Source organism: Hyla sarda, chromosome 7 (genome assembly GCF_029499605.1).
Source record: "Hyla sarda isolate aHylSar1 chromosome 7, aHylSar1.hap1, whole genome shotgun sequence".
Taxonomy (NCBI): Eukaryota; Metazoa; Chordata; class Amphibia; order Anura; family Hylidae; genus Hyla; species Hyla sarda.
This window is the reverse complement of record NC_079195.1, coordinates 115739193-115762512: the sequence shown is the minus strand read 5'-3', so window position 1 is coordinate 115762512 and position 23320 is coordinate 115739193. Positions and strand designations below refer to the sequence as shown.

The 23320-nt window shown below is 40.9% G+C and overlaps 1 protein-coding gene and 1 long non-coding RNA gene across 7 annotated transcripts in view; one reads left to right on the top strand and one right to left on the bottom strand.

Moving 5' to 3' along the window:
* Window positions 1–23320, bottom strand: part of PALD1 (phosphatase domain containing paladin 1) — a 323546-nt gene that overhangs the window by 143473 nt on the left and 156753 nt on the right. For all 6 annotated transcript variants that reach the window (XM_056530501.1, XM_056530504.1, XM_056530500.1 and 3 more), the window contains 8 exons: window positions 21436–21642; window positions 20255–20357; window positions 19340–19519; window positions 15625–15789; window positions 12142–12302; window positions 10056–10131; window positions 7248–7399; window positions 2009–2105 (listed from right to left, as the gene is read on the bottom strand). In XM_056530501.1, coding sequence (XP_056386476.1) covers window positions 2009–2105; window positions 7248–7399; window positions 10056–10131; window positions 12142–12302; window positions 15625–15789; window positions 19340–19519; window positions 20255–20357; window positions 21436–21642 — 1141 coding nt within the window. The remainder of the gene's footprint in view (window positions 1–2008; window positions 2106–7247; window positions 7400–10055; window positions 10132–12141; window positions 12303–15624; window positions 15790–19339; window positions 19520–20254; window positions 20358–21435; window positions 21643–23320) is intronic.
* The window catches only part of LOC130282352 (uncharacterized), a 34330-nt gene that overhangs the window by 5082 nt on the left and 5928 nt on the right, over window positions 1–23320 (top strand). Inside the window, exon 2 of the long non-coding RNA XR_008846353.1 lies at window positions 20549–20751. This is a non-coding gene — a long non-coding RNA (uncharacterized LOC130282352). The remainder of the gene's footprint in view (window positions 1–20548; window positions 20752–23320) is intronic.

Sequence of the window (23320 nt, the reverse complement as noted above, 5' to 3'; positions counted from 1 at the left end):
ATACAGGTTTGCAGTTTGATTGAGACTGATAAAAAGGATACTCACCATTTTTCTTTCTGTGTCTCTGTTCTTCGGTAATCCCAGTTACTCTGTATATGCTAACGATCCTACTCAGTGGATAAGGAGGGGGGGGGGGGCATCCTTAAACCCCAGGTGCACAGTTATGTCCATCTGGCATCTTCCAGGTAACCCCTCCTCCCCTGCGCTCAGCCTCCTTCACTGCACAATGGAGTTCCACTCTGTAGAGACTCAGCACAGGGGAGAAGGGGTTTTTCTCTTCAGATGCCTGCCGGAAACCACTGTGCACCCAGGCCCGTGTTCCTTCATTAACATATAACTGAGGCACGAAGTGAAGAATAGTAAGTATCATTTTCATCAGTGTCACCTCCACTACTTACCTGTACAACAGATAAGTGCAGGTGGCAATGATAAAAGATTCCCTTTATAATGTCAAATGTTATTATCTTTAATTATGTCAAAAAGTGGGATATAGACAGTTATGAATTTAGGAATCGTATTAAAGACAAAAAGTATTGAAAAAAAAAATTGTAGGAAAAATAATTTAAAAAAAAATGTTTACTTACCAAGCCCCCGTCTCCCACTGCTCCTGTACAGCTCCCCCGATCTTCTATATTTTTCCTGCTTCAAAGATAAATGCTTAATGTAGGACCTATCAGCTCAGTCAATTACTGCAACGTATTGGCCAGTGATTGGCTGAGCCAGCAGGTCCTTTCCAGATTGCTTATCTTGGAAGCAGACAGAAGATTTGGGCACCAGACAAAGCCAGACAGGAGCTTTGGGGAACCAGGCTAGCAAGTATGGCTTTTTTTCTACAATTTTTCCCTACCCCACAACATAGGCTGGAATTCCACTTTAAACCCTTACCACCAATATATTTAGTTTTGTTGGGTACAAGGCTCTGACAGGTTCTCTTTAAGTCATATGATAATCATGTCATGCCCAATTAAAGCATGCAATCTATAGGTTAACCTCTTCCATAGAAAGTAATGTTATGCAATTAAATACCTAATTCAGATTATTTGCTTTACAGGCGATTCAGCAGGAAATTAATTTTCCCTTCAGAATCCAGAGATTAATCTGTGGGGATTAAATCAGAGAAAATTGTGCAAAGTAGGAAGTTTTTTCTGTAGAGGGATTAATCTCATGAGAATTCATTGCAGAGATTAATCTGCCTGTGTTGTTCAGCCCTTAATTATGTACATGCAGGTAGCTGCACATTATCTGCATTATGTGGGAAAGGCAATAATGGCAAAGAAATACATTTAAATGCGACTTTGTTGACTTTTCCCATCATGAATCTGCTATTAAACACCAATTGCCAAGAGAAAAAATAAATAAAATTAAACATTATTTTCTCCTGAAAGTGTTTAGTGTAAGCAAGTGTAACGTGCTGAACTGTATGTATGATGGCCATAAATCCTTTAGCTTGTAATTCTCCCCATAGGAGTCTATTGAATGTAGTTAGCCATGCTGTAGGGTGTGATCATCTTTCTAGCTGGCTTTTTATTGACTGTTGTGTTTGGACAGGGCTACACCGCGACCTTGTGTAGTGCTACAAGATATATTTCAACTATTCAGCTACAGCTGTTTTGGAAACAATCCATTGAGTTGTATGCAATTCAACATTGTAGCACTACAAAAGTTCCAGTCTAGCCCTGGCCTTACCATCAACCTAAGGCAATTATGTATCGGACACACAATTCTTCACAATGTATTCATGTTTCCCACATTCTCATTGACGAACATTATGCAACCCAATGGAATCACATACATCACACACAGTACACATTCAAGAACATTCACATGTAATACAGCCCATTGAGTGCACATGTGTCAACCATTATGCAATCCCTGATCTAAAAGTCTGCTGTACTATTTTATATTTTTATTATGAAAACCTATATACGCCATCAATCCAGACTAGTCACCCAGTCTAGAAGAGTGCAATTACAATGCAAACTATTTTTTGAGTCCGTTCAATAGTTACCTCTTCAACAATTTGTTCTCCATTTGGTACCATATTAATAAAGTTCTGTATCACTTGAAAACGTTCCTTTGGCGAGTCATTGGTGCTCTGGGTGATCCTGGAATGCAAGTAGATTGTACTCAGAAAATGTGTATACAAGAACTTCATATATATCCAACAAAGTAAAAGATGAAATGATAGCCGGCACTCACCAGTCTTCTTAAAATTCTTCTTTATTATACTCACATATAAGGTGGGTAGGGAACAGACGTAGGGGGGTTACATAGGAAACAAAGCTCCGTTTCGTGCAGCAGGTGCACTTCGTCCGGGCCAGATAGTATAATAAAGAAGAATTTTAAGAAGACTGGTGAGTGTCGGCTATCACTTCATCTTTTACTTTGTTGGATATTCATGAACGCTTTCAATTAGCCAGAGCACCACAGCACTATAAGTGCGAGCGTTGCCCAGAGAGACTGCACTAAATCTCCGTATACACAGTGCCGTATGCATATCTATTACATGAAGAATTTCATATATGTTGATCAAACCATGTTCATGTTACATGAACGTGTCAGTTACCCGCCAGGCGGACCAGCTAGTTATGGCATATGGCTTGTAAAAAAATAATAAGAACAAAGCCAAGACTTTCCGCCTGCCAAATTTATGCTGTTACAAGATATTGTCATGGAAACCCGCTCCTGTCTATAAGTCTTACGATGTAAATATATCTGATATAGATCATTGCCAGGCTCTTAAGAATGTGGAATATGCAGACTGAATGTTATTGCTTATGTATTTGTTAATAGTGATCATTAGACTCCGGCTAAGTGACTATACAGTATATACGCACTCTTATAGCTGTATGATCTGCTGCATCTGCATTTTTAATGTAATGCCTCTATGCACTTTATACTATACTTAGTCCTTCTACTTTACAAGGGTTAGGGGTATGGTGCGCCTGTGATGTGGAAATCTACATCAAATTTTTCATATATTCAGTACATTACAGATGTAGTGATCTCACACTTGTTTTGCGGAGCGCTACACTGTTTACACTGCAAACTACACTATCGGTGTAGGGCATCTCAGAAAAAATATACATAGAATCAAGAGACTCCCTGCTCCTGTACAGTAGTGATCAATGTATACTTCGCCCTGTAAAGCAGAGTACATTCACTGCGTGGGGTATGAGAGCAGCTTGCCCAGGAAATATAAAGGGAGCAGTAATGCTCCCATACATGTGACTGTAGTAGAGGAAAATGGGCCAGGGTGGTAGGGATATATAGAAGCCATGATTTAAGAAGGGTAATAGATCAGGAAAATAAATTATTGTACTGTTATTAAGTGGTACTATGTGGGCAGAAAAGAAGATGTAAACACATTTGGGGACAACATTTTGTTTATCTCTGAAAATACTCCCAATGTATATGTCTAACATGCCATCAACCTCTGTTAACCCAAAACAAGTGTTCTTTTGGCTTAGGTTTAGAGGAAAGAGAAAAGACGGAGGTGCTCCTTGTGGAGTAAAGTCACTATAATGTAGGGGGAGGGTAGGGGGAAGAATCACCGCTCACCCGACATAGTTGTGTAGCCCATACACAACAATGGTGATCGCGTAGAAAATGATCTGCAGCCTTCCTGATATGAGACAATGGTGAACAGGGCGGGCTTCTAGTTCAGGAATTCATCGGCGCTGACCGGGAGAAGGACATCAGACAGGTAGGATACCTTGACAGAGGATTTTATTGTGGATAATGCAACGCGTTTCACCACGCATGCGTGGCGAAACGCGTTGCATTATCCACAATAAAATCCTCTGTCAAGGTATCCTACCTGTCTGATGTCCTTCTCCCGGTCAGCGCCGATGAATTCCTGAACTAGAAGCCCGCCCTGTTCACCTTTGGCTTAGGTTTGGCTGACATGCCCATGTTTCAAATGACCAACCGCATGCTTTCTACAGTTGTGTCTTAAGACCACAGGGATGTTTACTGGAAGTTTTTTGTATCTTTATATGAATTATTATGCATAGTAGCCCCCCTCCAAAAGGAAAAGGACTTGCTCTTTGACTTGCAGGGGTGGATCCTCCTAAAGGTGGCACCATTGTTTGGCCCTTTAAAAAGAGCTTTTAACCATGACTGGGGATTTTTGTTTTTTCCAGAAGGAGAAAAAAAAAAATAAGGAGAATAATCACAACATTATTATTATTATTGCAAATTTGGCTTCACAGTAATTCTCTCCATCACAGATATACATCAAATTACCATCAAACATGCATTCAAATATATACTGCACCATACCTTCAGCATAGTCTTAGGCTTCAATTATCAAAACATAACATTTTGTGAGCATGGTTTGTCTATTCTAGGCTGATATATGTTATAATCGAAGTATAGAAAAAATTTATAGTCTACACTATCCTCTCTCAAATAAAATATATGCTAGCATAAAACAAACCAGACAGTCACCAGACCAGACTATGTTTAGTCTATTGAAGCTTATAGATATGCTTTGGGCACAACAGTATACAGTTTAATACCATTTATTGATGGTATTCCTTTCCATACAGTGGGGCAAAAAAGTATTTAGTCAGCCACTAAAGTTCTCCCACATAAAAAGATGAGAGAGGCCTGTAATTTTCATCATAGGTATACCTCAACTACGAGAGACATAATGGGGGGGGAAATAAATCCATAAAATCACATTGTCTGATTTTTAAATAATTTATTTGCAAATTATGGTGGAAAATAAATATTTGGTCACCTACAAATTAGCAAGATTTCTGCCTCTCACAGACCTGTAACTTCTTTAGAGATGAGCGAACTTAGTGATTCGATTCGTCACAAACTTCTCAGCTTGGCAGTTGCTGACTTTAGCCTGCATAAATTAGTTCAGCTTTCAGGTGCTCTGGTGGGCTGGAAAATGTGGATACAGTCCAAGGAGAGAGTCTCCTAGGACTGTATCCACCTTTTCCAGACCACCGGAGCACCTGAAAGCTGAACTAATTTATGCAAGCTAAAGTCAGCAACCACCGAGCCGAGAATTTCATGACTAATCGAATCACTGTAACTTCGCTCATCTCTAAACTTTTTAAAGCGCAACTGTCATGACATTTTGGTGCAATAACCAGCACACAGCCTTTGTACTGTGTGCAGGTGGTGGGTATAACTATGTTTTTACCTGAAATTTGGTGGCTTTCATGACTGCAAAAAAGGCTTTTATTCAAAGCCACTGACGGTCGGATAGGCGTGGCGCGCGGTACGCGATGCCCCACCGCCGCCATGCCCATCCCCACGCCTACCCCGTATGTCCGCACTGGGACCTCTGTGTGATTGACACACCGGTCCCAGCGCATGCGCCCTTCAGCTAATCTAACCTGCACGCTGCTGTGTGTCATCCTCCCGCAGCAGTCTTCCTCTTCAGTGTGTCTGCGCTCTGCACCTAGTATCGAGAACTAACCTGATTGCGCGCTGCTCTGCGCAGGCGCACTGAGAAGGAAGACTGCGGCGGGAGCGAGCGCTTGCTGGATGACACACAGCAGCTCACAGGTTAGATTAGCTGAAGGGCGCATGCGCTGGAACCTGTGTGTCAATCACACAGAGGTCCCAGCACGGACATACGGGGTAGGCATGGGGGTGGGGGTGGCGGCGGCGGGGCATCGCGTACCTGGCGCCACGCCTATCCGACCGTCAGTGGCTTTGAATAAAAGCCTTTTTTGCAGTCATGAAAGCCGCCAAATTTCAGGTAAAAACATTGTTATACCCACCACCTGCACACAGTACAAAGGCTGTGTGCAGGTTATTGCACCAAAATGTCATGATAGTTGCACTTTAAATGGGTACTCCCGTGGAAAACTTTTTTTTTTTAAACCAACTTGGCCAGAAAGTTAAAACAGATTTGTAAATTACTTGTAAAATTATTTTCTTTTTGGATTTCTTTTCTGTCACGAACACAGTGCTCTCTGCTGACACCTCTATCCATTTTAGGAACTGTCCAGAGCAGCATATGTTTGCTATGGGGAGTGTCTTCTGCTCCTGACATGGACAGAGGTGTTAGCAAAGAGCACTGTGTTTGTGACAGAAAAGAAATCCAAAGAGAAAATAATTTTCTCTGTACTATACAGATTAAGTACTGGAAGGATTAAGATTTTTTTAATAGAAGTAATTTACAAATCTGTTTAACTTCCTGGCACCAGTTGATTAAAAAAAATAATAAAGTTTTCCACCCCTTTAATCCATTAAGGACGCATGGTTTTTCCGTTTTTGCATTTTCATTTTTTCCTTATCACCTTCTAAAAATCATAACGCTTTCAATTTTGCACATAAAATTCCATATTATGGCTTATTTCTTGCGCCACCAATTCTACTTTGCAGTGACAGTCATTTCACCCAAAAATCCACAGTGAAATGGAAAAGAAATTAATTGTGCGACAAAATTGAAGAAAAAATGTAATTTTGTAAATTTTGGGGGCTTCCGTTTCTACGCAGTTCATTATTCGGTAAAAATAACATCTTATCTTTATTCTGTAGGTCCATACGGTTAAAATGATACCCTACTTATATAGGTTGGATATTGTCGTACTTCGGCAAAAAATCCTAACTACATGCAGGAAAATTTATATGTTAAAAATTCTCATTTTCTACCCCTATAACTTTTTTTACTTTTCTGCGTACGGGACGGTATGAGGGCTGATTTTTTTTTTCAACCCCATAGAAAACCTTTGGAGGGAGTTGAAAGTCTGTGTTGCCCAGCGACAGCCTCAAAACATCCCTGCTCTAGGGGAGATCTGCATGGAGGAATGGGCCAAAATACCAGAACAGTGTGTGAAAACCTTGTGAAGACTTACAGAAAATGTTTAAACACTGTCATTGCCAACAAAGGGTATATAATAAAGTATTGAGATGAACATTTGTTATTGACCAAATACTTATTTTCCACCATAATTTACAAATACATTCTTTAAAAATCATGTGATTTTATGGATTTTTTTTTTCTCATTATGTCTCTCATAGTTGAGGTATACCTATGATGAAAATTACAGGCCTCTCTCATCTTAAGTGGGAGAACTTGAACAATTGGTGGCTGACTAAACACTATTTTGCCCAAATGTACCTGTGGTGGTGATATCAATGGGCTTTTTATGTACAGATTTTAAATCCCCATTCCCAAGCATTGCACCCAGTCTGCCATGGGTTGTTGGAGTAGATTCCACAACAACAACAACAACAACAACATAAAACAAAACCCTTTAAGAAGAACTCACGTCTCTTTTTCAGTCACACCCTTTCGGTGATACAAAACTAGGGTTCCCAGAATCATGGCAAGGTTCGTCCTACCAACTCCTGTCTGGCAACTGAAAAGCAAAGCAGGTGGGGGGCAGCTGACATCATGGAGAAGCAGGAGGCAAGGGTTTTCCTGAAATGCAGAAACTATAGTTTTACTAGAAGAATTCAAGAAAGTAAGTCTATATTGTCATCACAAGTCTTTATTTTACGTGAATAAATAAGGTGCTAACTTAAACTGTTCACATAAACCAGTGCAGTGGGCTCAGACAGAACCCATGAGGCTAAGTTTCCACTTGTTTTTTTTCTTCTGGCAGTTTTTGGATATCTGCCACTGCAGTTTTTGAGCCAAAGCCAGGAGTGTAATCAAAAGGAATAGGACATATAAAGGAAGGACTTACACTTCTCCTCCCTTATGGATCCACTTCTGACTTTGGCTCAATAACAGAAAAATAACCAAGTGGAAACTTAGCCTTACGCCAACATTTATAAAGCTATAACTTTGATGTACTCATACAATAATACATGCAAAAATTTGTAGACTCGCTATCTAAATAAAATTAGAAGAGGTTAAATTAAAATAATAAAAACACAAAAAGGGGCATAAGAGTACACCATGTACTATGAGGGAGATTTATCAAAACCTGTCCAGAGGAAAAGTTGCCCAGATGCCCATAGCAGCCAATCAGATCACTTTTTATTTTTAACAAGGCCTCTGCAAAATGAAAGAAGCGATCTGATTGGTTGCTATGGGCAACTAGGCAACTTTTCCTTTGCACAGGTTTTGATAAATCTCCCCCTATGTCTGTACACCCTAAGTATAGGCTTTACAAATAATTAAAAATAAGGATGGGACCATTAAGATCTAAATAAAATAAAGAGACAAGAAAAAAATTAACTAGAAAGCTGTAAATTGCAGAGTGTACTGACCAATAAGTTTAAATTCAATGGTGCAACAATGAACTACCTAGGATTTTAACATTTTAAAATCTCTTAATTTTCTGGTCCAAAGTGAACATGTCAGCACCTCCAGAAAAGTTCAATGTGGAAGAACATTAGACCATATTCAAGTTCTTGTTCCTCCAAGGGAAAGGTGTGAAGCATGTCCTTGATGAAAGGTTACAAACTTTGGGTGATAATAGCACTTCGTATGTAACAGTTAAAATGTTGGGTTGTCAATTTTAAAATACCATTTTGTTGAAAGCCAGAAACCCAATGGATGGCCTGCTTCTGTCTCTGTCCCTGCAAACGTGAAAGTCATCCATGACATGATCATGGAGGACCACCGAATATCAGCCAAGGGTATTGCCACGTATCTGGGAACATCACTTGAGAGAGAGGTGGTGCCATTATTCACAACAACTTGGAAATGAGAAAGCTCGCAGCAAAGAGGATCCCAAAACATTTTAAAAAAAAAGAGGAAAATGCCTTGACACACATTGAGGCTGAAACAGTGGCGAAACAAAACTCCTTAGGCTTTCAAATAATACCCATCCACCCTAATAGCCTGACCTGGCTCCTTCTGACTACCATCTGTTCCTCAATCTCAAAAAACACCTAAAAGGTACATTGATTTGAGTGTGTTCCGGAGGCAACTAATGCTACAAATAAGTTGTTACACCAGCATTCGGAAGAATTTTATTTGCAGGATTGTATGTGCATTGACTTCCTGGGGAAATATGTAGAACAGAAACAATTACAACTTCCTAGCTCAATTTTTACTGGCTAAGGCTGAACACTTCTCACCATGCCCTCATATAAAAATATAGACCACTTATATTCTGCTGTAAATGCCAACAACACCAGTAGTTCTTTTCTTTTTTGCCAGAAGTCAAAGGGGTACTTCACTGGCCAGCGTGGAACTAAATGTTCCAAACTGTTTTCGCACTGCGGTGGTCAGCCATGCCCCCTCTTGACGTCATGGCCATGTCCCCTCAATGCAAGCCTAAGGGAGGGGGCGTGACAGGCGTCACACCCCCTCCCATAGACTTGCATTGAGGGGACATGGCCATGATGTCACGAGGGGGCATGGCTGACCCCCACAGTGTGAAAACAGTTCGGAACATTTAGTTCCACACTGGCCAGTGGAGTATCCCTTTAAAATCTAACAATAGGACAAATGACTGCTCACCAGCCATAGAAGATTTAATTGTAGGACATTTATAAATCGGCTCATTCTCTGTGAAATATCACCCCCCACAAAAAAAAAAAATAAATAAATAAAACACACCACAAGTTTTGTAAAAGGATAGAGAAGCCTGAGCTTTGGGAGCAAATACACAGTACTTTTGGCAGGTTAGCATAAGAGAACAGCAGTAACTCAAAGTGATATTTGCCAACTTCAAACAACTTCTGTAAGTGCCGTGATTCACCTCCTGGCACAGCTGGTCTATTCTTATGGGAAAGTGCCAGATTCAGTTCTGAAAGTAGACTGCGTGTACTAAAGTTCAATCTAATATTTGTAAGTAATGGACTACTCATACTAGTTTTGACTTAAACGTCTAGTAATATACCAAACTGCCACCAAACTACTGCAGTTACTGTATACTTGGGTGTTCCATCCTATAGTCAAACTCAACAACATGTTTTTCCTTGGATACATATTGTACTGATGGCAAATTGAGCGCTCTACATTTTTTGTGTGCGCGCACCTTGTCTCTTATTAAAGACAGTGAATACTAGTAAAGATTTAAAAACTTCCTCCAGTAAAGTGATGAGTAACTTGTCCTATAGACCGTAACCAGCTAGGTGATGCACAAAAAGCGATGAGCGCTAAAAGTTTTACTCACCCTGAGAAAGTTTACAAAAGCGTCAAACTGCGATTCCAGAGGAGCCCCATCTACTGGTAGGGGCAAACGGTGGTATCTGCAAAATAGGTTGGGAGCCATATTTATAAACAAGATAAACATTATCTTATTTTCACAATCTCTAATGAAGCTATGTTAGTATAATAAAAGAGGTGTGCTGCTCATTCACAAACGCTAGGTGTGAAACATGAAAATTCAGGTGTAGCTGCTATTTCTATAAATAATAAGGTATAATAAAATGTAATCACTTACAAAGCTAGTAGGCCAACAGCTCACACATTTCGTTTTGGAATAAATCTGCTTTCCTTTGTGGTCCCAATTTATTTTTACCTACTGAGCTTTATGTGAGTGCATGATGGGTATTCCTAAGTTCCTTACAGGGCGACATGCAGTGTAAAAGAGCGCCAATCTTATAGACTGACACTCAATTACAGAGCCTATTAGAAGGCTGGACAATTATGCGGGCATGGCTGAACGAACGATCACTTGTGTATCCTTTTGCTTACATGATCTGTCGCCCGCACAATCGCTGGCCCTATTACACAGGGTAATATCAGTCCGTTCCTACCATAATTGCTCCTTTTAATAAGGCCCTTATGTTAGGCTGCTGTGCAACTTTATAATTTCATTTGGGGTAGGTTTACAAAGTGTACCGTATTTTTCGCCGTTTAAGACGCATTGGGTAGGTTTACAAAGTGTACCGTATTTTTCGCCGTATAAGACGCACTTTTGAGAAAAGTTGGTGCGTCTTATATGGCAAATACCTGTCCTATCGTGGCGGTCCCTGTGGCCATCAACGGCCGTGACCCGCGGCTAATACAGGACATCACCGATCACGGAGATGCCCTGTATTAACCCTTCAGACGCGGCGATCAAAGCTGACCGCCGCATCTGAAGCGAAAATAACACTAACCCGGCTGTTCAGTCGGGCTGTTCGGGACCGCCGCGGCGAAATCGCGGCGTCCCGAACAGCTTACAGGACACCGGGAGGGGACCTTACCTGCCTCCTTGGTGTCTGCTCCTTGCCAGGATCTCCTGCATGGCCGGCGCTCTCCGTCATCATCACGTCGTCGCGCACGCCGTCCCGTCATTCAATAGGAGCGGCGTGCGTAGCGACATCATGGCGGCAACGGAGAGGGAGGATACCGGGCAGCAGAGACGTTCCTGAGCGACGTTCCGGGGACGCGGCGACAGCCATGGAGGGCGACATCAAGGGCAGCGGTGACGAGCGGTGAAGGTCTGGAGCGGCGGGGACACGTCAGTATTACCTCCTATACCAGTGGTCTTCAACCTGCGGACAGCCAACGGCTGCGTCTCATATGCCGGAGCGTCTTATATGACGAAAAATACGGTATATTTCCCAAGGGCAAAAATACGCTGTGCAGTACTGACAGAAATAAGAGTATGAGAGTAGCCTAGAATTTTTGGACTTCATTTTTAATTGCGTCAATGGGCACCAAGTAACCCTATACAATTTTAAGTTGTAAACTGCAGCATGTATTCTCTTTGAAAAGAAAGGAGGACACATTCCAGCCTTTTGGGTTTTATTTTGGAACATGAAGGAGGGGGTGGGGGGTTTAAAATGAGCACCAAAAAACTTCATGAGAATGATATGGATTATATAACATTTGCTATTACTCAGGTTTGCTGTGTAAATTTACGCAACCAGACACTCTACTTCAGCTATTGAACTTATGTACACATTTCTTGGTATCACAAGCTCTTTTGTTTAGTCACTCTGATTTGTTAACAGATTGAGCTTTTTTTTTTTTGTTTTACCGATATCATTGTAATTGTGTGTACCCTGAAAGCTTGTCTGTCTTGATTTCTTTGTTCTTTTATACTGTACCTACTTTTATGTGTAACTGGTAACCGTACTTTTTTATTATACTTTAAAATAGTTACTGTGTATTTTTACATTATGTTTTTTTGAGCCAGTGTCTTTTTTTCCACAATTGGTGAACTCACCAATGCATACATCCTTGTAGTCTTCTTTGGTAACTTTACACATACCTATGTGGACCCACGTGCATTCACTCTCCCAAACCTTAGTGCTAAGGACACTTACCTGTAGGAGGGCAGTAAGAAAACAGGCCTGGTATACACTTCCTCTGTTACGTGTATATCTTCTTCACACTCAACCTTGACAGAGTGAGGCTCATCCTTAAAATGCTCAATGTCATTATATATAAAATAACTGTTCCCGCTCAACTGGGCAAAGTCATAAAGCTGAACAAATAAGAAAAATAAATGAATAAATATGTCAGGAGTGTTCTTTACTCATGATAAATTATACAGTTTATCACAAACAGAAACACCTGACAATTCTGGGCATCAAAAATATACAATATATTATGTGAACATTGACTTGTTACCATAAATTACAAAATCACCAAATGTAGGCCAATAAACTTCATGTTAAAGTGTACCTCTATATATAATGTAGAAAACAACATCCTATGTATATTTGTAAAAGACATTGGTTAAAAAAAACGTGAACACTTTAAAGGGGTACTCCGGCACTTAGGGGATAAGATGCCTGATCGCGGGGGTCCCGCCGCTGGGGACTCCCGTGATCTTGCATGCCGCATGCAGCTGTCACGCCCCCCTCCCATAGACTTGCATTGAGGACCGGGGCGTGATGTCACACGGGGGCGGAGTCATCACGTCACGATCTCACGTCACCGTGGTCGGGAGCCGAAGCCTCCAGCGTTTCCGGAAGCTGCAACAGGTGGGTCCTGCAGCCGAGATCCCGGGGGTCCCCAGCGGCGGGACCCCCGCGATCTGACATCTTATCCCCTATCCTTTGGATAGGGTACAAGATGTCTAGGGGCGGAGTACCCATTTAAAAAGGGGTACTCCGCTGCTCAGCGTTTGGAACAAACTGTTCCGAACGCTGGAGCCGGCGCCGACAAACGCTGAGCAGCAGAGTAACCCTTTAAGGACAAAAGCCTTCTGCAAATACAGCTTAGTCATGGTACACAGAAAAGTTCTACAATTCTGTACAACTTCATCTTTCAATTTCTCACTAGTTTCAAGAATTGTACTGCTGCCACATGTAGTTCACAGAGGATTACCCTTAGTGGATACATTGTGGCAAACCCTCAGCAGTGAGAGTTAATAGGTCTATTCCACACTTTTTTAAAATAATTTATTTGATCATAATAAAAGCCCTATTATGATTCTACAATGTAATCAGAAAGTTTTCAGACCCTTTGTATATATTCACACTAATGTTAGGGGTTCACAATGCAGAATTCCCTTGCTAAATCCTTAGTGTCAATGGATCTTCCGCAGACCCGTTCACTGCGGAATTTCAGCAGCAGAGAATTCCGCTGCTGAAACTGATCCGTGCAAAGAATCAACCTGTTTATTCTTTGCACGGACTTCCGTAAGCACTGTATTACTATCAACGGTGATGGCACAGGGCCACGCTGTCCTACCGCGGAAGGATTTCATCGGCAGCCGCCAGGGATTCCTCTCAAATTACCCAGAGTGAACATACCCTTTGTTTCACTTTTTCACATTTTATGTTGAAGCCTTGTGCTTGAAGGGGAAACAAAGCTGGTTCACATGCAATAAACTCAATACACAGGGTTATGGTGCGGGTGAACAGGATTAAAAAGATATATACTACCAACAGGATTGGAGTGACCCTTCCGGAGATACAGGGCACATTGCTAATATGTAAATGTATTATCAGCAATGGAGACAGGAGACAGAATCCCTATTTCTTTCCTCTCTTCCTATATGCTCGCCCACCTTGTGAATATTCATAAATCCCTTTGCCCATGTGAGCCGTTTGTTTGGGTTTAATTCAGGGCTCTAGCAGGGTCACATAAGGATACTCACATAGTTGTCCCTAAGACACTCCTGTGTTGTCTTGGCTGTGTGCTCAGGATCATTGTCTTGTTGGAAGGTGAACCAACAGCACCACTCTGGATCAGTATTTCAATAAGAATATCTCTGTATTTTGCTTAATTCAGCTTTTCCAGAAACTCTGACCAGTTTTCTTGTCCCAGCCACTGGAAGCCAATGTCTGATCGCGGGGGTCCCACCGCTGGGGACCCCCGGGATCTCGGCTGCAGCACCCCGCTGTCATTACTGCACAGAGCAAACTCGCTCTGTGCGTAATGACGGGCAATACAGGGGCCGGAGCATTGTGACATCATGGCTCCACCCCTTGTGACATAACAGTCCGCCCCCCTCAATACAAGACTATGGGAGGGGGCATGGCGGCTGTCACACCCCCTCCCATAGACTTGCATTAAGGGGCGGGCCGTGATTTCACGATGCTCCGGCCCCTGTATTGCCCGTCATTACGCACATAGCGAGTTTGCTCTGTGCAGTAATGACAGCAGGGTGCCATAGCTGAGATCCCGGGGGTCCCCAGCGGCGGGACCCCCGCGATCAGACATTGGGGTGTCTTCCAGTGGCTGGAACAAGAAAACTGGTCAGAGTTTCTGGAAAAGCTGAATTAAGCAAAATACAGAGATATTCTTATTGAAATACTGATCCAGAGTGGTGCTGTTGGTTCACCTTCCAACAAGACAATGATCCTGAGCACACAGCCAAGACAACACAGGAGTGTCTTAGGGACAACTATGTGAGTATCCTTATGTGACCCTGCTAGAGCCCTTAATTAAACCCAAACAAAGGGCTCACATGGGTAAAGGGATTTATCAGACATCTTATCCCCTATCCTTTGGATAGGGGATAAGACGTCTAGGGGCAGAGTACCCCTTTAATGCTGCCAACACCATGCTTCACTGTAGGAATGTATTGGGCAGGTGATGAGTAGTGCTTGGCTTCCTTCAAACATGATGCTTAGAATTGAAGTCAGAATGCTTAAATTTTCAATTCTTTAGCTCACAGTATCTTGTGTTTCACATTCTGAGAGTCCTTTAGGTGCTTTTTTGCAAACAGCAGACAGGGTTTTACTGAGGACAGGCTTCTTTCTGATCACGCTGCCATAAAGTCCGGATTGGTGGAGTGCTGCAGTGATTGTTGAGGTTCTGTAAGTTTCTCCCTTCTGTACACAGGATCTTTATAGCTCAGCCAGAGTGACCATTGGGTTTTTGTCACTTTTCTTATCAAGTTGCTTCTCTGTTTATTTAGTTTGGTGGGGTGGCCAGCTCTAGGAAGAGTCCTGGTTGTTTCAAACTTCTTCCATTCCATTTCCACTCAGTGCAGCAATAAAATGTGTATATCCTTGTACAAATCCTTTCTGAGCTCTACAGGCATTTCTTTCCAGATCATTCAAGAGCATTTTCAGTTGTGAGACCTTATATAGACATGGATGTGTATTTCCAAATCCTGTCCAATCAACTGAATTTACCACAGGTGACTCCAATCAAGGTGTAGGGACATCTCAAAGAGGATTAAGAGAAATGGGAGGTCCCAGGCTGCATAACAAAAAGGCTTCTTTGGTTTTATTATGCAGCCAGGGCACATTTGTTAAATATATTTTTTTCAGTGGATAACCCCTTCGAGTGCAGAGGTATACTGAAGAGCTGTAAATAGAACATAATATTTATTAAAATTAGCATACCTCTTTCCGAATAGCAAGTTCCAAATTCTCTACTCGAAGTGCTTTCCCCAGGTTGTGCAAATTTTCATGCAAATTCTCCTTTCTTCTGGGAGTATAAGGCACAAAGTCATTTTCTAATCTCAAGAACACCACAGGCTCTTCACGGACACAGACAAACATGCATTCCTGCAATAGGGCACAATAAGGATAATGAGGGGAATTCATCAAGCTGTTTAGATCGTTTTCTATTTAATTTTTTTATTATTTAAAATTGTCTCAAAAAAAGTCTCAGTCACTTCCCCTGCGACTTTTGTGCAACTTTTGCTATAGATCATATCTGAAAGTAACTACCATGTGCAGTACTTTAGGCTAGTTTTATGCAGTGGGCACTGAATCATTATCTTTTCTCTGAAAGTCTGAAAAAAGTCGCAGCACCGTCATTTACACACAAACTCACACCATGTCACTTCAGCCCTAGAAAGTAGTCTAAACGAGTAGCATGGGCGTAGGAGCCGGATAATTCATCAAGTGGGGTGTGACCTTTGTTGAATTTGGAGCAGGAAGGCATATTCTTAGGCGACTTTTCACATCTATAATAGCACATATACTAGTAAAATAGGGATGAATACCCTATATTCACTGTATAACAAGCAGCATGTGAGTTGCTGAAAGAACATTTCTATTGCCTCTACATTTTTATTTTATACTGAATTATATTCTGTAAAGTACAATAAAAAAAATTATAATTATATATATGTGGTGTCCCGGTACAGGACATGGTCCTGTACCCTTCCTAAGTCCCCTCAGGAAGAGTCCCTGCAGTCCATAGGGCTCTCCTGCAAAGCTTCCCCCCTTGGTCATCAGTTACTGCTTCATATAAATGCTTTGTAGATGTATTATGCATATTGTTCAGTGTATATAAAGTTGTACAAATGTATAGGACCTTTCTGGGCCATGTGATCTACTGTCATGTGATGTACCCAGAGTTCCCTGGGCACATGACCTACAGGCTTTGCAACCAATGGGCTTTAGTCCAGCCCCCCTAATATATAAGGGACTGCAGTCTCTCAGTTAGCTCTCTTTTCTCTTATCTCCTGGATCTAAAGAAAGCACAATCTCTGCATCTACTAAATTCATCTCATCTTGGCCAAAGCCTAAAGAACCTCCACTTCAAAACGTGAGTTATCAAGCTCTATCTACAATTTCTAGTGACTACTACTCAACTCAAGTATACAATTAGTAGCACAGTGGCCTGCATAAATCATCTCCTTACTACAAGTCCCAGCAAGCCTGTGAGGTATCCTGCATCCCGGTTGCCTCTAGAGAAACTGCATAAAGACTGTTTCATAAGAAGTTTAAGTAAAAATTCCAGTTCTCCCAATTCCTGCTGTGGACATTCCTTTATTGCCTGCCGTTTCTGGGTTGGTTGTCGGCAGGGCCTTATACAGAAAACAACCACATCCTGGCATCATCACAAATCAGGGGTTAATAACACCTTACCCCACAGGGTTAATACGACCAGACCCTGCCACACCGTTGCAACAACCCAGACACAACGCATATTATATATTATATAATATATAATATATAATATATATATACATATACATATATATACATACATATATATACATACATATATATACATACATATATATACATACATATATATACATATATATATATATATATATATATATATATATATATATATATATATATATACATACATATACATACATATATACACATACATATATACATACACACACACATACACCTTTCATACTTTTAAAGCATTGTGTTGAAAGCATTGTATTGAAAGCATTGTTCTGTATATCACCGATATAGTGGTTTTCCACCTAAATTTATTTTTTTTTAGAAATACCAGATTTAAACTACAACCTGAGATGTCATATGATGTACCTTAACAGCACTAATCCGCCAATGATATGAATATTCTAATTTGTTCACGCTCACATCCTAGTATTGTGATAGAGAAAGAATTTGAATATTCATATCAGGGCGAGCATAGCGCTGTGTATAGAGGAGGCAGGGGAGCTCGTCAAGATGGCTCTCCACCTCCATTGAGCAGGGATTACTTTTTATCTGCTGGACAGAATTATGTAAGTACCCCTTGTTTTAATGCTGTTCACCTGCACTATAACCTAGTGTATTGGGTTTAGTGTGAGTAAACAGGATTTCAATTCCCCTTTAACCAATGTATATTACAGAGATATAAATATAATGTTATCTAAATTCTACAAAAAGTTTGTGTAAATGATAGTGCCAATTTAAAGTCTAAAAGATTTTTTCTAGAATGCCTAAAAAAAAAAAAATAAGTTTTAAAGATCCTATTTTACTGAATCAACTTTGTTAATATGTTGTCATGTTTTGCTCCATCTCAATTTAGAAAAGCTACGTCAAGTTAATAAACCTGGTGTAGTAATTGGTTGTATTTTTGTGGTGTCCTAGCACCAAAGGCTGTCCTGTGGGCTAAAGATTGGCACAAGCATCCCTGCTGTCTATATGTTGGGCCCACTGTTCCATTGTTTAACCTGTGAAAATGTGATTCATTGTTATGCTGTGATATGTGCCAATTTATGTACTGTACCCTTAAGGGCTTGTCGCAGAGTGACAAGCTTACCCTGTTATCCAATGGTAGACCCCTAAATCACCCCATATATAGTGTAGGGGGGGGGGGGGAAGGAGTTGTAGAGAGTTCAGCTAGTGCAGAGTCAGAGGAGAGTGTGTTCCAGCTTGTAAGCTGAGGTACCGAGAGGAGAAACCAAGGGAAAAGAGAAGTCCACTAAACTCCACAGCCACGCCAAATCTCAGGAAGCCCCAGCGCGCAGGTGAATTGTCAAAGTCTGGCGGTAAGCAAAGTACTTGGGGAAGTCCAATTCACTGCGGGCAGCTTTTTATCTTAAAGTTGTATTCATCAGCCACTACGACTCCCAGCAAGGCTACAGGCTCCCCGGGTTCCACTCTGCCCATCCCTCTGCACAGAAGTCTCTATTGTTTATGTTCTGCTACCTCCAGCAAAGTAAAGAGACAGTTATCTGTAACCTAGCATCTGTGTATTTGTTATCCCGCACAGGAGAAGCTGTCCTATCCTCGGACCATCTAGGTTAACGGTGCTCTGGCATCATGAAGATACCCAAGCACCCTGCATACAGTACTCCCTAATTGAGCACCACATTTATGCAGTAAATGTTTTGTGTCTAAGGCTGATTCTTACACTATATGACCACTGCTATCTGTACAGAATTGAGAAAATAAAAGAAGACAGAAGCGCTTCCATGTGCAGGACCACCAGCAGATTGATATAGAAAAAGGTGAATATAGTGCTCACCTTTCACAGTTGTGCAATAACAAGGCACAACGCTCAAAAGGCAGAAAATGGAGATCGCATAGATTGCTTCAGGACTGCTGCAGGCTTCCCATGCCGCAATGGCGTATAACGATTCAAGACAGAACACAATGGAAGTTTAGGGAAGTAATCCTGTGCTGCCCAGCGGCAGCACGGGATTACTTCCCTAAACTTCCATTGTGTTCTGTCTTGAATCTGTACAGAATTGACATTGATCATATTAGCAAACTTACCCTTAAAGATAAGTAGTTTTTCATAAATCGCAAAAGATCACATAAAAAGTAGAAGACAGTAGTCATAGAGAGCTTTTCACAAATAGTGTGTCCACTGTTAATAACACAGAAGTCTACTTCAATTTATTACCTTATGACCATCATTCTGAAGCTTCTGCAGTACTTGTTTGAAGCCATTCAGGCTGGGTTGGCCCATTCCATATACTTCATAGCCTCCTTTTGCTTGTCTAAAATTAGGCGCACCAAAACTACTTGTAGTGTTTAGAACATCTAACTTGCTGTACACATCCCGTACCATAAAATATTTTCCCTAAAAGAAAGGATAATGAAAGTTGATTGGACATGATATTTAAAAATATATATATTAAAAATAGATTGAATATTCTAGAGATTTTAGTCAAGTAAGATGAAGTTTGTTCCATGGTAAGTAGTTTCACATTTATTTTAGTTATAAATTTTTCTTCATTTTTAACAATCACACCCTGACTAGCGTCTACTATTGCTATTGCACTAATATAAAGACAGTCTACAGTCTAGGGCTTTGTGTATCAACACAGAGTCTGAAAAAAAAATATCCTTTCAACTTTCATTTTTAAAAAGTTATAGAAATAATAGACATATTCCTAGTGGATGGAGAAGGAGGGCTTTATAGGGCACTAATAGATGTAGAAAAAGCTAGACAATTATCACACTCAAGTCCATAAGGAATTACTCACAGACCATCTTGAAGAAACAACTTAGCTTACTTTATTGTTTTTTTTCTATTATTTCTGCTTACATGACATTTTTCATAGAATACGTTTTTGTGTCACAGCCTCTGGTCAGCTCTTATTCGACCTCAGCTTAAAATCGGCAGTGCTACATTTCAGGGACGTGCCCCCTTAGTCATACGCCCTAAACGTAGTATTTGCTCGAATAAGATCTGACAAGAGGCTATAACACGAAAACATTTTGTATAAGAAATATGTCATGTAGTGAAATAGATCATGCATCTATTTAAGCTTTATTTATTAAAAGGCAAATATTACATAATGGAGGATCTCACCTGTACAAGATAGTGTTCCGGCATGGTCTCAGAGATCCTCCCAACGGAATAATGTGCTTTAAGTAAATCATCATGAATCTGGAACTCTTCTTTACAATTGTACCTGAAAAATAAATAAATAAAATAAAAAAAAATAAACTCATCCTTTAAATGTCAGCCTTGTATGGACAGGTCCTTCTGTATTCTTAAATAGGCACGGTCAGATACAAAAATGTTTAATATGTTGTTAATGATGAAAATTAAAGACCTTTTGTAATACAGTTGTTTAACTTTTTTTTTATTTTTTTTATACAGAGTATGGCTCCTGAAAATCCTGCCACTAGGGTGCCCCATACCTACTGGGACAGCAGCATCAAGCTTGTCCATGAGTCATGGACAAGGCTGCATGAGCAGACACCAATCACCTCCCACCACCACAAGTGAGGGACACATCCCCTTCCCCTGAAAGGATTTCTAACACTGTGAGCTACTGAAAAGAGGAATTTTAATAAATAAAGGTGAGAGAGGCATAAAAATTAGATGTATATGACAGGATTAGGTACTGAGTAACTTTTTTTTGTGGGATCTGACAGGTACACTATAAATAATTTTATGTTCTCATTCTCCATCTACCACATTGCTAGTATTATGGCACTTAAATCTTATTGATACTGTTTTCTTCTGAAGATTAATCTATGATACATTGCACATGGGGGCCCTGTAAAAAATGTTGCAATGGACCCAGGAATTTTAAGTCATGCCCATATTTGACAAGTTTAATCTGTCAGCTACAATATATGTTCCAAACTGCTGACACTGCTAGATAGCTGTTAGCGCAAGGAGAAACATGGTACCTGTAACATATTTTTCTGTGCTTCTATAAGATAGGGAAATGCTTTTACTCAGCCCCTGAGGACTTAAACACCTTCTCACTCCCCCTTCCATCTCTGTCCCAGTCCGCTTAACTGTCAATCAAGCTGGATTTTTACATGACATGTCAAGTCCCTATAAAAATGCACAGAGGTTTTTTTTTTTTTAAACTAATATGTAAATGTAGTAGATTCGGTTTGAACATTTTTATTAAACATGCATTAAATATTTGTATATTCACAATTAATTAAATTACTCACTAAATTGAAACAGACATCAGATTATGCCCTGAACAACATATCAGTGAAAGAACAGCACCATACAGTACTCACGTAATTACTACTGGAGCCACCTTGTTGGTGATTATGGACTTGGCCTTGTTGTGAATGCTCACGGTCTGAAAAGAGTGGATGCTAAGAGAGTTTCTGTCTTCTGTACTTGAACTTGCACTGCCATTTCCATGGGGGCTTTCACTAGGGGGCACTGTGGGGGCCGGCTGTTGAGCGGCACTGGCAGTTGTACCCATACTCCACAAACGCCTTGAGAGAAAAAAAAAAAATCAAAGTTAGTTGGAATAAATAACGTCTACAATGTTACTAGTTTTTATAGCATGTAAATTCAAAACAGCATTGGCTTATTGATTCATTTTCTGCTAGAGATTGTTACAACTTAGAAGTTCTGCACAGTCAGAAAATTGCTTATGTATCATAAGTTAAACAACCACGTCGTCAGATTAAATTCCTAGAAAAGCATGGAAATCTCAGCATCACACAAAACTAAAGTTAACTTACAGATGTTCTACATAAGGGCTGCAGACAATGAATAAGTACATTTGCCAGTTATGTAACAAATTGTGGTCTGGAACGTACGACATGAGTGGGCAGGAGAGGTGGAGTTCATTTACTTTTGTCTGGCAACCCGATGACAGATAAAGCATCTTTTTTCAGATTATGACACATGCACAGATTGGGAGGTTGAAGGTATTGCTGCACTTCATGTGGTTTAGGTTATCAGATGGTTAAACTCAGGCACTGAGGTTTTCCTGTTCAGTGATAAACATCCGGCTCTACAAATGATTGTTCGGATAAGACAAGTGAGGATCGGTGAGCTTCTGGTCACTTAAGTAAAGCTGGGAATTAAATACAATGTACAAGTTGCCCTCTCTTTATTAAATAACACTTTACAACACAATCCGGTAAGAAAAAGCAGACAACAATCTTTGACTCTCTGCAAAAAGAAGATAAAATCTAGTGCTTACTATATTAAATACACACACTATGCAATAGTTGCAGATGGTAGGGGAAAGTATGGACAAAAAGGGTAGGCATGATTGACTCCATCATCTATTATTATTATTATTATTATTATTTTTAATAACTTTTTTATTGTATATAGCACAACATATTCTGCAGTGCTTTTACAAGACTCAAATCAGTCTCTGTCCTCTTTGGGGCCCCAAATCTCAATTCACCTATCAGTATGTTTTGGAGTGAGGAATCCCATGCAAAAAATGGGGAAAACATACAAACTCTTTTGCAGATGTTGCCCTTTTTGGAATTTGAACCTGGGACCCTGGTGCTGCAAGGCCACAGTGGTAACCACTGAGTCACCATGCTATAGGAGGTAAGCAGTTGTCAGAGGTGTCTGGCATTTGCCAATTCTTCTCTTTCTATTAAAATGACATGCATGCTTAACCGAGCATGCCTGCTTAAAGGAGTACTCCGCCCCTAGACATCTTATCCCCTATCCAAAGGATTTCTGATCGCGGGGGTCCCGCCGCTGGGAACCCCTGCGTTCTCTCCTGCAGTACCCCCTGTCGTCTGCTGCATGGAGCGAACTTTGCTCCGTGCAGCAGATGACAGGAGGTACTGCAGGAGAGATTGCGGGGGTTCCCAGTGGCGAGAGGGATAAGATGACTAAGGGTGGAGTACCCCTTTAAGGTGAAGTCAGACAGAACAGTTTTTAGCTGACACTTCTTGTTTATTGCCAGCTGTATTCACTGGACCTAGATGATCTTCCAAATGGGCTCAGGTTCAGATACAACAATGGGCTCTAAATGTAACTAAGGATAGGGCATAAATGTGTGATCGCAGGGTTCCCGCTGCCTGGAACCCCACGATCTCGGTGCAGCCCCTGGCATTCTGTGCCGAGCACTGCCTCCAAGATGGGGACGTGACGTCAAGGCCACACCACCTAGTTACGTCACACCACACCCCC